Here is a 13,059-nt window from a genome sequence, read left to right as displayed (position 1 = left end):
TTTGGCCCACTAATTCAGTATACATCACACACAAAATCAGCCATTATCTTCAACAGGGGAAAATGGGGACCACATTGGAAGCCACAAAGAAACACATACCCAGATAAGGACCAATAAACAGTCAAAAGTAACTAAACAAACATAATAATGTCAAAACCCAAACAATGAATATACAAAAGCAACATGTAGCCCCTATGCATAATATAAAGCTAGCTATATATAAGGACATACACACACAAAAAGCTAATACCTGTGCGTTTGGTTTCTATCTCATAGAGATAGAGATCTCACTGCTTTTCTTTTCTCTTCTATTCCAAAAAAAAATGGGTTTGGTTATATATATTTATAGGTTTGTTTGTCTGCGATGGTGGCTTGTTTGTTTGCGATGGTGGTTTGATGGCTATCTTAGATCGAGAGAGAAGGTGGACTGATTTGGTTTGGGGGTTCACAGAAAAAGAAAGTGGATTGATTTGGTTTGGGGTTCACAAAAAGAGAAGGTGGACCGATTTGGGGGTTCACACGGGCCATAGGTTGTTGTAGTGAGAGTCACATGTGACATAAAGGGGCAGGAAACCCATGTGGCATGGGTGACGAGAACCACAGTGGATTTTTATTAATATTTTAACCGATCCGTTAGCCACCTCAGTTATTTCCGTCTGTTGATTGATGGAAATGACTAAAATAATACGCGTTAATTGGTTTAGGAACTAAAATTGGTGAAATGAAAATGTAGAGACTAAAATAGAAATATAGTCAAAATGTAGGGACTAAAAGTGCATTTACGCCTAAAATATTTGATTAAATAAAGAACAACCCAATAACATTTTCTAAAGAGAGTGGTTGATAGCAAGTATTTAGTGGGTGATAGGAAAGCAAGTTGTCCATCACGCAAAGAAGAGTCAGTAGATTAGAAGACTCTAGAGTGTAAAGGAAAAAGCAAAATGCAAAGAGAGAGAGAGAGAGAGAGAAATGCAAATGGAGCAATCAGAAAAAGTGCAGAGAGAACAATGCTGAAGCAACAGTCTGCGAAAACCATGATAGAGAGATTGAGCTAGTGAGAATGAGAAGAAGAATAAAAAGAAATGCTGGTGTGATCTAAAGGTTTGAGGTTGCAAAATGAAGATTCAACAATGGCTAAGCCTGTAAGTACCCAAAAAAAGAAGAAGAAAAAGCTCTAAACTGAACCCGCGAGAACCATCCACGATTTTCAAACCCAGGAGATTCAACTGCGGTTCACACGGTTCACTAACTTTTGTGTATATGCCAGTTTTTGGAGTTAAAAAAACCATTTTGAAGGACGGTTTTTGGTTAATCCGGTCGGACTGTACGGTCTGGTCTGGGTTTCAAAACCACGTGTATTAGTGTCATACGTTTTATGTTATAATTTTTTTGAAGCTATTTTTGTCGCTTGTCTTATATGTGTCTATACAGTACGTGTGTCCATACTTCTTAGGAAATAGTAGTTGTTTGAGCTTAACAAATTGAGTTATACTACAACTCCTTAGTATTTTTTTTTTTTTTTTTGGGAAAAACTAATCATTTTTTCTTTATTCAATTTTCATGTCCAGTCTTATGCTTTAATTTTGGATGACCAATGTAAAATAAGTGTGTGGAAGAATCAAAAGTTATATGAAAATATTTCTTACCAAAAAAAAGAAAAAGAAAATTCTATACTGAAATATTTACTGCAAGCTCAATTTTAAACTTGTGTAGTCTTATCCGTTGCATGGCATGGCCTACATGTTGTACATGATCCCAGAACTTGATTCTGAATATCCATGAAAACATCAGTCCTTTCAATTTATTATATTTCTTTTATTTTGGCTACTCCAAATTTAAGCTTCAATTTTAGATAAAGATACAATCCTAGGCTTATATATATATATATATATATATATATATATTTATTTATTTATATATATATATAAATTTTTTTTTTCCAGACAACTCTACTCTACTCCGCTCTCTCTTCTTCCCTTTTTAATCCAAACAGACCCTACAAGCTAGCTAGGCTTGCAATACAAGTTAATCTTTTTTTCTTTTCCTTTTTTCTTTTTTGTGAAGATAATTGGTGATTGGATTAATGACTAGAAACTAAATCAGCATGTCTGGTAATAATCTTCCTCCATCAAGACGCTTAAATCAGAGGATAAAATAGCCTTTCTAACTAGTGAGTGGGCAATTGCATTCCCTTGTTGATTGGTGGCTAAATCAACATGTAGTACATATAAAATGCCTTTCTAGCTAGTTAGAAAAAAGCTTAGAGAGAGATGAAGATATACTTAGAAAAGAACTTCGATTTTTTTTTTTTTTTTTTTTTGTGATGAAAAAAAAATTTGGGGGGAGGGGGGGGGGGGGGGTTTGCTTGGTGAGAAAGTGTGGGGAAGTCATATAGATTTTTTTTTTTTAGTTGTTTTGTGGTTATTTGCTTGTGAATATGACTAAATGAAATTATTTGGTTATTTTCGAGAAAGTGAAAAAAAAAAAAAAGAGCAAATGTTTTTTTTGTGTGGAGATTTTAGTGGTTTGGTTGGTACTTCAATTTAATATTTTTAGAAATTCATTGTAAGAATTGTAATGATTGCTAGGAATGTTAGGAACCAACCAAAATATTAAATATTATATACTTGGGAAAATGTAACTAATGAATCAAAACTCTAATATTATATTATATTTATTTAATAAGATTCCATGAATCCAAGATTTCAAGAATCTAAACTCTAAACCCTAACATTACATCATGTGAATCAATGCCCTCATATGTACTTTTTTGAAGTTTTAATTACCTTTATGCCCTTTCCAACTTTTAATAATTATTTGATTTGGCATTGTTTGAAGTTATTTGTGAATTTAGTCTTTCTCTGAAATCAAGTTTTTAAGACATGATTTTATATAAAAGTTTTTTTCTTTTTTCTAAATCAAATTATATAAATTCACATTGATTCCCATGTTTATTTATCCTATATATTATTCCCTAGCTATGACTTACAAGAGTCAAGTTTAAAAATATCATCGTGTACCATTAACATGGTAGTCACTTTATACAAGTATAAGTTGCTTGTGTGGTGTTAGAGAAGCAAAGGTCAGGGTTCAAGCCATTTCTATGAAAGAGTTTCACACATATACACTTAAATTAGACTATAGTAGAATTCTATCTCATATAAATTATTAAAAAAAGAAAGAGTCAAGTATAAATTACAAACTATTTTACAAACTATTAATGTGACAAATTCTTATTAGTTCTAATATGAGTCCACCACTAACATCACATTTATGTTTATCAATGATTATTTAAAAATTACTAAAACCACATCAACCGTTTGTAAAAATATTGTAAAATAATTTGTATCGGTAGTATTACTCATAATTTTTATAAAGTGTCGCTGTATCTCAGTTAATTGGCAACAAAATAGAATATGTAGTAATAAATTACGTAACATATATGGGCTGCATAATGATTCCACATAAAACCTCTACTGAGTTGGATGAGTTTGTGGTGAAACAGTGTTAAAAAAAAATAAACAAGAAAAAAAAAATTGTGTATCTAAATAACTTTCAAATAGTGTCAATTTAAATAATTAATAGTAAAATAATTTTGCCCTAGAAAAAATATGAAGATTACCTTTTATTTGTTAAACAAGAATTACTAATTCGATGTGAACCTGGTAATCCTAGTTGACTACGCAAAAGCAATCGATTCCTATAACAAAACTAATACTTAGAAGTCCCTACAAGTCTAAGAGTTTTTCTAGTATTACAAACTTAGAATTTTTATTAGCAACTGAATCCATCACTTTTTATTCACCAATTACATTTAGCAGCACAGAGAATTATGGTAAAAATTAAAAATTATGTACTGATTTTTTTTTTTTTTTTTTTTTTTTTTTGCCCAGCAAAGGCGGCCCTATCTTATACTCTAGGCTTATAAATAAATACAGAGGCAAACCACAATACAATATAGTAGAAGCAAAGACCTGGAATTGGACGTTTTCAATAAGAACCCTAGACTACAGAATCACTCCCTCTGCTTCACGATGACCAACTCGTTTTTCAATGCCCCACACCATCAACAGCTGCACCTTCAGTGGGATAGCGTCTACAAATTTGACCTAATATCGGTTTGGTTTTTAAGAATACTTATGATTCTCCTCCTATCCCTCGTAGCCATATGGTGTATCTGCCTATGCTACGTATATTTTGAAGATTCAATCCACATCTGCTGCTCTTATATTGGATCTTTAATCCACAACTGCTGCTGCCGAGGCCGAACAATTTCATCGCCGGTGGCTCGTCCTCCACCTTCGAATCAGACTCAGACTCAGGGTCAAGATCAACGTGGGATGAGATACACATTTCATTCTAGGCCGCGGCCATGGAATCAAAGTTACAGAGGCGTCCACCCAACCAAGATTCTTGCTTTGCCCTTATACCCTTATCGCGCAAATTCAAACCAGATCAACGAATGTGTGATTTGTCTGAGCGAGTTCGAGGAGGAGGAGGCTGTGAAGGAGATCCCGTTTTGTAAGCACGCGTTTCATGCGTACTGCCTCGACATGTGGCTTTCGGTGCAAAAGACCTGCCCGCTTTGTCGTACTAGTCGGCTGGATGCGAACCATGATGTGTGTATTGATATCAATGAGGGTGTGGGAAGAGGACCAGTAGTTGTTCAAGCTTAACGACGAATTTCTTATACATGTACATCGAATACTTGTTACTAATTTATTTTTACCCTATTTTCGCATTCAATTAATACTTTAATTTTAGGGTACACATGAACGATAAGGGGTGTAAAAGAATCAAAATTTTATGTGAAAATATTTGTTTAATTTTGTCTGTGTTATGATCAGATTTCTAACAACTTGTTTTAATGGGATTTTAGTCGAGTTTGAGGTGACTAATCTCCTAAAACTCTTTATCATTATTCACTGCAATATTTACTGCGAACCTCAATTTTCAACTTATCCTTTGCATGGCCTGCATGATGTGCATGATCTCTTATTGCCTAAAATTGATTTTGAATTTCTATGGATACAACAGTCTCTTTCAATTACTCCGTTTCTTTTATTTTGTCCACTCTAGATCTAAGTTTTTATTTTCCAAATAATTAGAGATCACAAACCTAGGCCATCCATATACTAACCCCAAGTTGTAGTACAAACTAGGATTGCAATGCAAGTTAGTCATGTGTTGTAGTAAAAACCAGACTTGCAATACAAATACAGTAATACTGCTGGTACAATCAACCGAGGAAAATATAATATCTCTTAACAACTAGGAAAAAACATCAAAATAAATGCATAAAATAATTACCATAGTGAATTACATAACTGAAAAGAAACATATGCAACAAGGAAGCATCAAATACGTAGGAAGATAGAATCAGATAAAACAGAAATATAAGATAGATCAATCAATCCCAAACCAAACAACAACATAAATTACAGATCTCTCTCTCTCTCTCTCTCTCTGATATGATCTCTAATCCAATGCTCATGAATCTTGTTTTATCTCTCTTCTTTATTTGACTATTTTAGTATTTCCAACTCTAAGAATAAAAAGTAGGCATTTGTGAGTTGTTATTGTCTTTCTTTATTATAAATTTACACTATAAAAATAAAAATGTTATATAAATTTAACAAAATAAAATTGTCACATTTACCCACATTTTCAATAGATAATTACAATTGACAATGAATTATTATGTAACGATTTCAAAATATAAAATCTCATAAAAGAAAATTGTAAAACTTCATGTATTTGAGTGTTTTTCTTTTATTGTATCGATAACTCAATATATTCAAGTTACTTTTTTATTAAATTTTATTTCATTTAAATTTCTCAATGATCCTCCTAAAAAGGGTTTATGGAGCCACCTGATTAAAGTGCCAACATTTTTTGAGAGAAGTGAAATCTCTTCTTTTAGGCAAAGTGAAGGAAAATGGGAGAACCAAATAAGAGTTTCTTTTGGGTGCATATAAGTAGTAAATAGTAATATCTGTTATTGATGATCTTGTTTGAAAAATAACAAGAACAGTTGGTATGGTTTTTCTGAGGGACTATTGATTGTTGAATCGTGATACCAACTTATGTAATGTTTTTTCTGGTTAATTGACGCTTGTGATTGTTGAAAAATTCACTTAAAATCCTATTGATCGAGCACCTTCTAAATTTTTTTTTTTTTTTTTTTTAATAAAATCTTATTGAACTGGATGAGTTGTGCATGGTGTAATTGTGTCTTCAATTTTAACACTTAAACTCATGTTTTGGAAATTAAGTTGGATGAGCTGATGTAAAACACGATTTAATACTTAAAATCGTATTTCAAAATTTTGATTCTAAAGAAAAGGCTAGATTCCCAAATAAGTTCAAAATAGTGTAAATTTGTTTATTTTATTAAAAATGTATTATTTTGCAAAACTGCCCTTTGAAAAATACAAATATTTCTTTATGGACAAAATTTAGTTACAAAAATGGTTGTAACCTAAGATTACAATCTTACTCAATAAAATAAATTTTATTACATATTTTGAAAATCTAATCATTGAATTGCATGTTTTTTATGCTTTTAACACACATGTCAAATTTTGTATCAATTAAATATTATTTATTATATAACCTATAATCTTATATTTTATGCATAATTTTAAACTACAAAAACTTGTAATTTAAATAATTTATTGATGACATAGCTATTGATTTTTAATTTCCTAAAAAATTTGCAAGTATAGAGAATATAAAAAGATAGATGTAATCCAATGGTATATTCCAATATATAGTTGCATTAAATTTAACTAGTATGTAACCCGTGCATTAAAAAAATCATAATAACATACATATATGGGTTCAAATTTTACCTAGTGTAAAAGTTATAAATTTTTAAGCCATAGATATATGCATGAATTTTACTCTCTTTTTTTGTTTTTGGATATATACATGAGTTTACTCTTTCTTATTTTTTTATTGGGTTTTTATGGTATGTTTATATTAATTAGACTATTCGTCTTTTGCTCAACATTAACTCACTAAGAACTTAAAAAAAAAAAAAAAAAAAAGATAGTACACGTGGCATAAAATTAGACAACAATTAGAATCAAATTTAGAATATAATTGAATATTCTCTCAGCTAGCTTTGCCTTTATACCTACTAGCTTGTAACCCCATGCATATGCATAGATACATTTAAAGATATACAATAATATGCATAATATAATTCCTATATATATAATTTAAATACTATTAATAATCATTTTTATATTTTGTTAACTCTTTAAAAAAATTTGTAAGAATATTATTAGGTATAAAATATAAATTGTCCATGCTTTTTTTTTTTAATTATTGTGAAGCACTTTTATTTTTTACTATTCATTTATTCTAGACTTTTTAGTTTTTGTACTTAATAACTCATTTGGATGAATATTTATAATGTGGTCCCATATTTGATTCTAAAATTAATAAATAAAACTCTTTAAGAATAAATAATTTAGAACACATGACACAAAATTGAAATTCTAATTTGAGTTTCTCTTTACTTCACCTACTATTATTATTATTATTATTATTATTATGGTTGTATTGATGACAATCTTTGTACTTTATTGGTCAATGAAAGTATGTGTCTGAATTTGATTGGAAAACCTATGATACTGCCTTCTTTAGATGCAGCAACTATTTCTTCTATTTTGTCTCTACAAATCATTATAATTTGGATCTTTCATGTACTTTGGGTTGGATCAGAGTTCAAGTGCAATAGCTAAAAGCGTTGTTGTTAAGTGATATTATTTTCTCTACTTTATAAGAAAAACTATGGTTTGAATCCTCCATTCTCATTATGATAAATATTGAATTTTCAAAAAAAAAAAAAATCAACTGCAACATTTATTTTATTAATAACTTAGATATTTACTTTACAATATATATATATATATATTAAAAGCCAATTTATTTGTTTTAAGTTACTTTTTTGTCTCACAGTTTAACAAATAGGCATATAAATTAGATTTGTTTTTTTTTTTAAATCCAATTTATTCACCCAAAACCAATTTTGTTTCACCTCTTAGTAAATAAGCTAGGGATGCCAATTGGACTGTTTTGTACTCTGAAAAAGCACCCAAAAAAAAAAAAAAAATCAATGTACAATTACATCTTCTAGAGTTCTTAGAATTACTTTACCATATAGGTCTTCAAATTTTGTCTACTTATTTTGAAATGAGTGGACTCGATTTTGCCATATTATTAATAATCTAAATAAATATGATCAAAAAAATGAGTCAATGTTTATTTTTTTTAATACGTATATATATGATCTAATTCACTCATTTCAAGATGATGGGATAATATTTTAAGAACATTAACGTAAAGACACATTAAGAACTCTAAAAGACACCTTAATATTTTACATGTTTAACACTGTAAAACGTACCGGAAAAAATGGGTTTAATGGTTTAACTAGTCTTAATACTTGATTGCTTGCCCAACATATTTTCTCATGGCTACACAAGGGTGGGTTTAACATGGCAACTAAAATAATAAAACATCATGTATGAGCGGGTTGGTATCGTCTTATCTCTCTCTCTCTCTCTCTCTGCCATGGAGTGGTGGCATTATTATGTGAAAACCTTACTTCGTAGCCATCAATGGTCATCAAATATTAGACTACATGGTTGATGACTTGATGTGAACCCCCTTTCACCACCGTATAACATCACTGTTGTTCCATGAACCAAAATGATCATAGCAATGGAAGAGTTTCCATTACCATTTCGTCATTGCTACTTATATCCCCCGTAAAGTTTCGATAATTAAGAGTCTCTTCACAATTCTCGTTAGAAGACATTATGCCAGTAACCTTACTCTGATACTAATTGAAGAAAATGTGTATAAACCAGTTGTTTCGCTCGACAATGCTTCCATGTCTTTGTTCGTGATGGTGTTTGATAGTATGGAAATTAGCAAGACACATGAATCCTCCAGAGAGACGTGGATAATATTTTTCTTTTATTTCTCATAATGTTATACCTCATAAATATATTACCCCAATCTATAATCTATATAAAAAATCAAAAGCAGTTAGACTTTGTTGATCTAATAATATTGTAACACATGAGCTTTATAAGTTATAACACATGAGCTTTTAAGGATTCATAAATATACATGTTATTATTTTAATATATATTTTTAATTGAATTTATATTTTATTTAATATTTTAAAACTTTGATATGTTATATTTTCTTTAAATGGTAAAATATAAAAAATATTTTTATATACAGGTATAATCATAATAGCATTTGTATCAATCTATATAAAATAGAAAATGCCTCACAATTTACCCAATCAACCCCAAAAAACCTCAAATGCATATTTTAATAATTTTTTACTTCACACCATGAGGAAGAGAGAGATATATAATTTGAGATAATAATAAAAAAATTGGTAAGGAAATAATATTTTATGTTATATGAAATAGATAATCTAATGTGGATGTTTTGAAAAGTAAGTATGTAAAATAGAAAAAAAATTATAATCTTATACTAAAATAAATAGAAATTTGATAGAACCTAATGCAAATACTCTATATTTCTAATGCTTTAATATATAATTCCACATATAAACACAATTATTATCAAATAGATATATTACACATACAAAACATGAGTACTAGGCTAGTGTCTATTTGAGATTAGAAAAGACGTTCCATGTGATTGATTTCTTGTATAATTGAATCTCATACTAAAATAAATAGAAATTTTATAGAAGTTGATGCGAATGCTCTATATTTCTAATGCTTTAATATATAATTCCATATATAAACACGATTATTATCAAATAGATATTCACATGTACGAAATATGAGTACTAGTCCAGTGTCTATTTGAGATCTATTAAGACGTTCCAAGTGATTGATTTCTTGTATAATTGAATCTTATATTAAAATAAATAGAAATTTTATAGAAGTTTATGCCAATGCTCTATATTTCTAATGCTTTAATATATAATTCCACATATAAACACAATTATTATCAAATAGATATTCACACGTACAAAATATGAGTAGTAGGCCGGTGTCTATTTGAGATCTATTAAGACGTTCCATGTGATTGATTTCTTGTATAATTGAATTTTATACTAAAATAAACAGAAATTTTATAGATGTTGATGCTCTATATTTCTAATGCCCACATATAAACACAATTATTATCAAATAGATATATTCACACGTACAAAACATGAGTACTAGGTCAGTGTCTATTTGAGATTAGAAAAGATGTTTAATGTAATTGATTTATTGAATAATTGAATCTTATACTAAAATAAACAGAAATTTTATAAAAAGTTGATGCAAATGCTCTATATTTCTAATGCTTTAATATATAATTCCATGTATAAACAAATTATATTATCAAATAGATATATTCACATGAACAAAACATAAGTACTAGGCCAGTTTCTATTTGAGATCAAAAATGACATTCCATGCGATTGATTTCTTGAATAATTGAAATTAATTCAAGACACGATACAATTTTTATATTTATAATAAGACAAGCAGACAACAATTCAACCATATGAGAAAAGTCCAGATGCAGTAGCGTGGGGGTAGACCTCACTTACACTACCAAAATACACACACACAAATAAATAAATAAAATGGAAAAGGAGAGGGTATAGAGGCAAAAACAAATGACAATAGTTTTGTATGTCAACTAGAATTTATTGTTGTTTCTAACATACACATTCAACATTTAAATTATTTCCCTCCCAATCATCACATTAAAAAGTAAAGAATAAAAGAAATAATGATTGACAATAACATAGACAGAAATTAAAGTTTCTTAACAACAATCTTCATCAAATCCGGGTTGGCACGCTGGAAATCGAATAGTTCTTCTAATGAAATGAAACCATCGCCATCCAGATCGATCTCAGCCATCCTACACTTTACTTCATCTTGAGAAGAAGAGCCAAGTTCTTTCAGTGCATTTCCCAGCTCTGCCAATGAGATTTTTCCATCGCCATTGGCGTCAAAGCGCTTAAAGATACGTTCACAGTCGGCCTTGTTCTGTGCTTCATCAGCCATCTTGTATTGTTGGTTGTAATGCCACAATATTTTGTTGCGATGGGTTTGTAATTAAATGTGAGACCAAAAGGTTGAGAGATTTTTAAGTGATGAGAAAGTTAAAGTGGTGGGGTTATCCTTCAAAGTCGGTGCTATTGCTGTAGCATCGGATCACTGAAAGGACTCTTTATGAACGGGTCAATGGGGTCAATTAATGAAAGAGTGTAAAATTGAAATAAATATAACAACTATTAACTATCTTGAAATTTTTGAAAACAATGTTCCAATATTAAAATTTTTGTAATAAAATTTCATCTAGCGATAATTACTAAAAACTACATTATCATTTCATTTGTTTCAGTGGGAAACTTAATTTAAGGAAAACATTTTCTATGAAAAAAAAAAAAAAAAAAAAAAAACCATTTACTTGGAAAACGTTTTTTCGTTTTTATGAGTGGAAAATGTTTTCAGTACGTCAAATAATTGACAAATCACTACAAATCAATTACTATAAAATATCTTATTAAAAAAATTACTATAAAATATTTTCTAATTCATTTTTAATGTTACAATCAAATGACATGATATCTTGCCATGCATTGTGGTTAATATGGGTGGACTCTAGCTGGTATAGATGAAAATATTTGTAAGAATTACACTCTTGATATTTTATTTATCGTTTCCCATAAGGTAAAAAAGAAAAAAAAAAATGGTGACTGGTCAAATATTTTGGCATGCTATAACTAATTTAATTTATACTTACACATTTTTCTTCAAAAAAAAAAAAAAAAAAAAATCATACAAATGCATGGCCTAATTTTTGGGGCATACTTATGATCCACTTTGATGCCGGCACAACACAAGGCCTTGCTATTCCCGAGGGTGCGGAAGGTCATGAATAGTGTCAAGGTCAATGTTTGGGAGAATTATTATTTTCTAAAATAAGCTCTTTTCTTTTCTTTTTTTCTTTTTTTTATAAGGAATAAGCTCTTTTCTTTTTTTCATTTTTTCTTGATAAGGAATAAGCTTTTGTCTTTAATGCATCTGAAAGCCTACTTAGAATATAAAACACTTGTAAATGTTTAGACTCTCAAATTCAAATATTCTAAAACAAGCTTATATTCAAATAATGTATGTGTGGAATGATAAATATAAGCTATATCCAAATATGCAAATTATTCTAAGCCATTATTTAATCACAACACAGTAGTAATTCAAAGCAAAGAGTAAGGGATAGAGAGAAGGAAATGCAAGATAATACTGACACGTGTTATCGAAGAGAAAACCAAAGAATTTGGCAAAAAACCTCTCTGCTGCCCTTCAAGCGGTAAAATGATCCACTAGAAAATCAGTTGGGATACATGAATAGTAATAGACCCTCCAAACCTAATCTACCCGATGCACCTAAGCCCTCCAAGCTTCTTGCTCCAACAGGGTTATGCCTAACCTTGACTTCTCTAGCTTATCGGATCTCACAATTAGCCCATTGCATCAACCAAAATGAATTGGTTCTCTCTTGAACTGCTTCCCAAACACTAAGAACCTTCCCACTGCTCTGAATGTGGTGTGGTAAGGATTTGGCTTAAAATCCTCTCATGGGTTAATGGAGAGGGTGAGAGCAGAAGAATTTGGAGAATCAAATGTTTAATATTGTAGATGAATCAATCTTGTTGTTCTCTAGGATTTCTCTCTTAAAATTCTCTCTAGAAGCTGTCCTGACCCTTCAACTTCCTGCATGCTCCACACATGTGACATATTCTGGCGAGTCACCACTCGCGAGTCAGTCACAAGTTGCCTCTTGATGCATACACTTGATCAATTCTTCACATTCTCACACACGCAACCCTTACATTTGCTGAATTACAAGCAAATTTGACACGGAATAAAGCAAACACATAATTGAATAAATTCAACCTTACAATATCTTTTGCTTCTTCTTTTTCTTTTTCTTTTTTCTTTTTTTTTTTTAAATCTAATGAAGGTTTTAGTCTTTTCATAAAAAAGA

The 13,059-nt window shown here is 30.0% G+C and overlaps 2 protein-coding genes across 2 annotated transcripts; one reads left to right on the top strand and one right to left on the bottom strand.

Annotated features, from left to right (window-relative positions):
• Positions 1-4,034: 4,034 nt before the first annotated feature.
• LOC126719525 (RING-H2 finger protein ATL47-like) lies at positions 4,035-4,676 on the top strand. Its single transcript, XM_050422066.1, has one exon. The coding sequence runs from the start codon at positions 4,035-4,037 to the stop codon at positions 4,674-4,676; it is 642 nt and encodes a 213-aa protein (XP_050278023.1).
• A 6,144-nt stretch (positions 4,677-10,820) lies between these two features.
• Positions 10,821-11,075, bottom strand: LOC126716385 (polcalcin Bet v 4-like). Its single transcript, XM_050417243.1, has one exon. The coding sequence runs from the start codon at positions 11,073-11,075 to the stop codon at positions 10,821-10,823; it is 255 nt and encodes an 84-aa protein (XP_050273200.1).
• Positions 11,076-13,059: the final 1,984 nt, after the last annotated feature.

This window comes from Quercus robur, chromosome 3 (assembly GCF_932294415.1).
Source record: "Quercus robur chromosome 3, dhQueRobu3.1, whole genome shotgun sequence".
NCBI classification, from domain to species: Eukaryota; Viridiplantae; Streptophyta; class Magnoliopsida; order Fagales; family Fagaceae; genus Quercus; species Quercus robur.
This window is presented reverse-complemented; position numbering and strand designations above follow the sequence as displayed.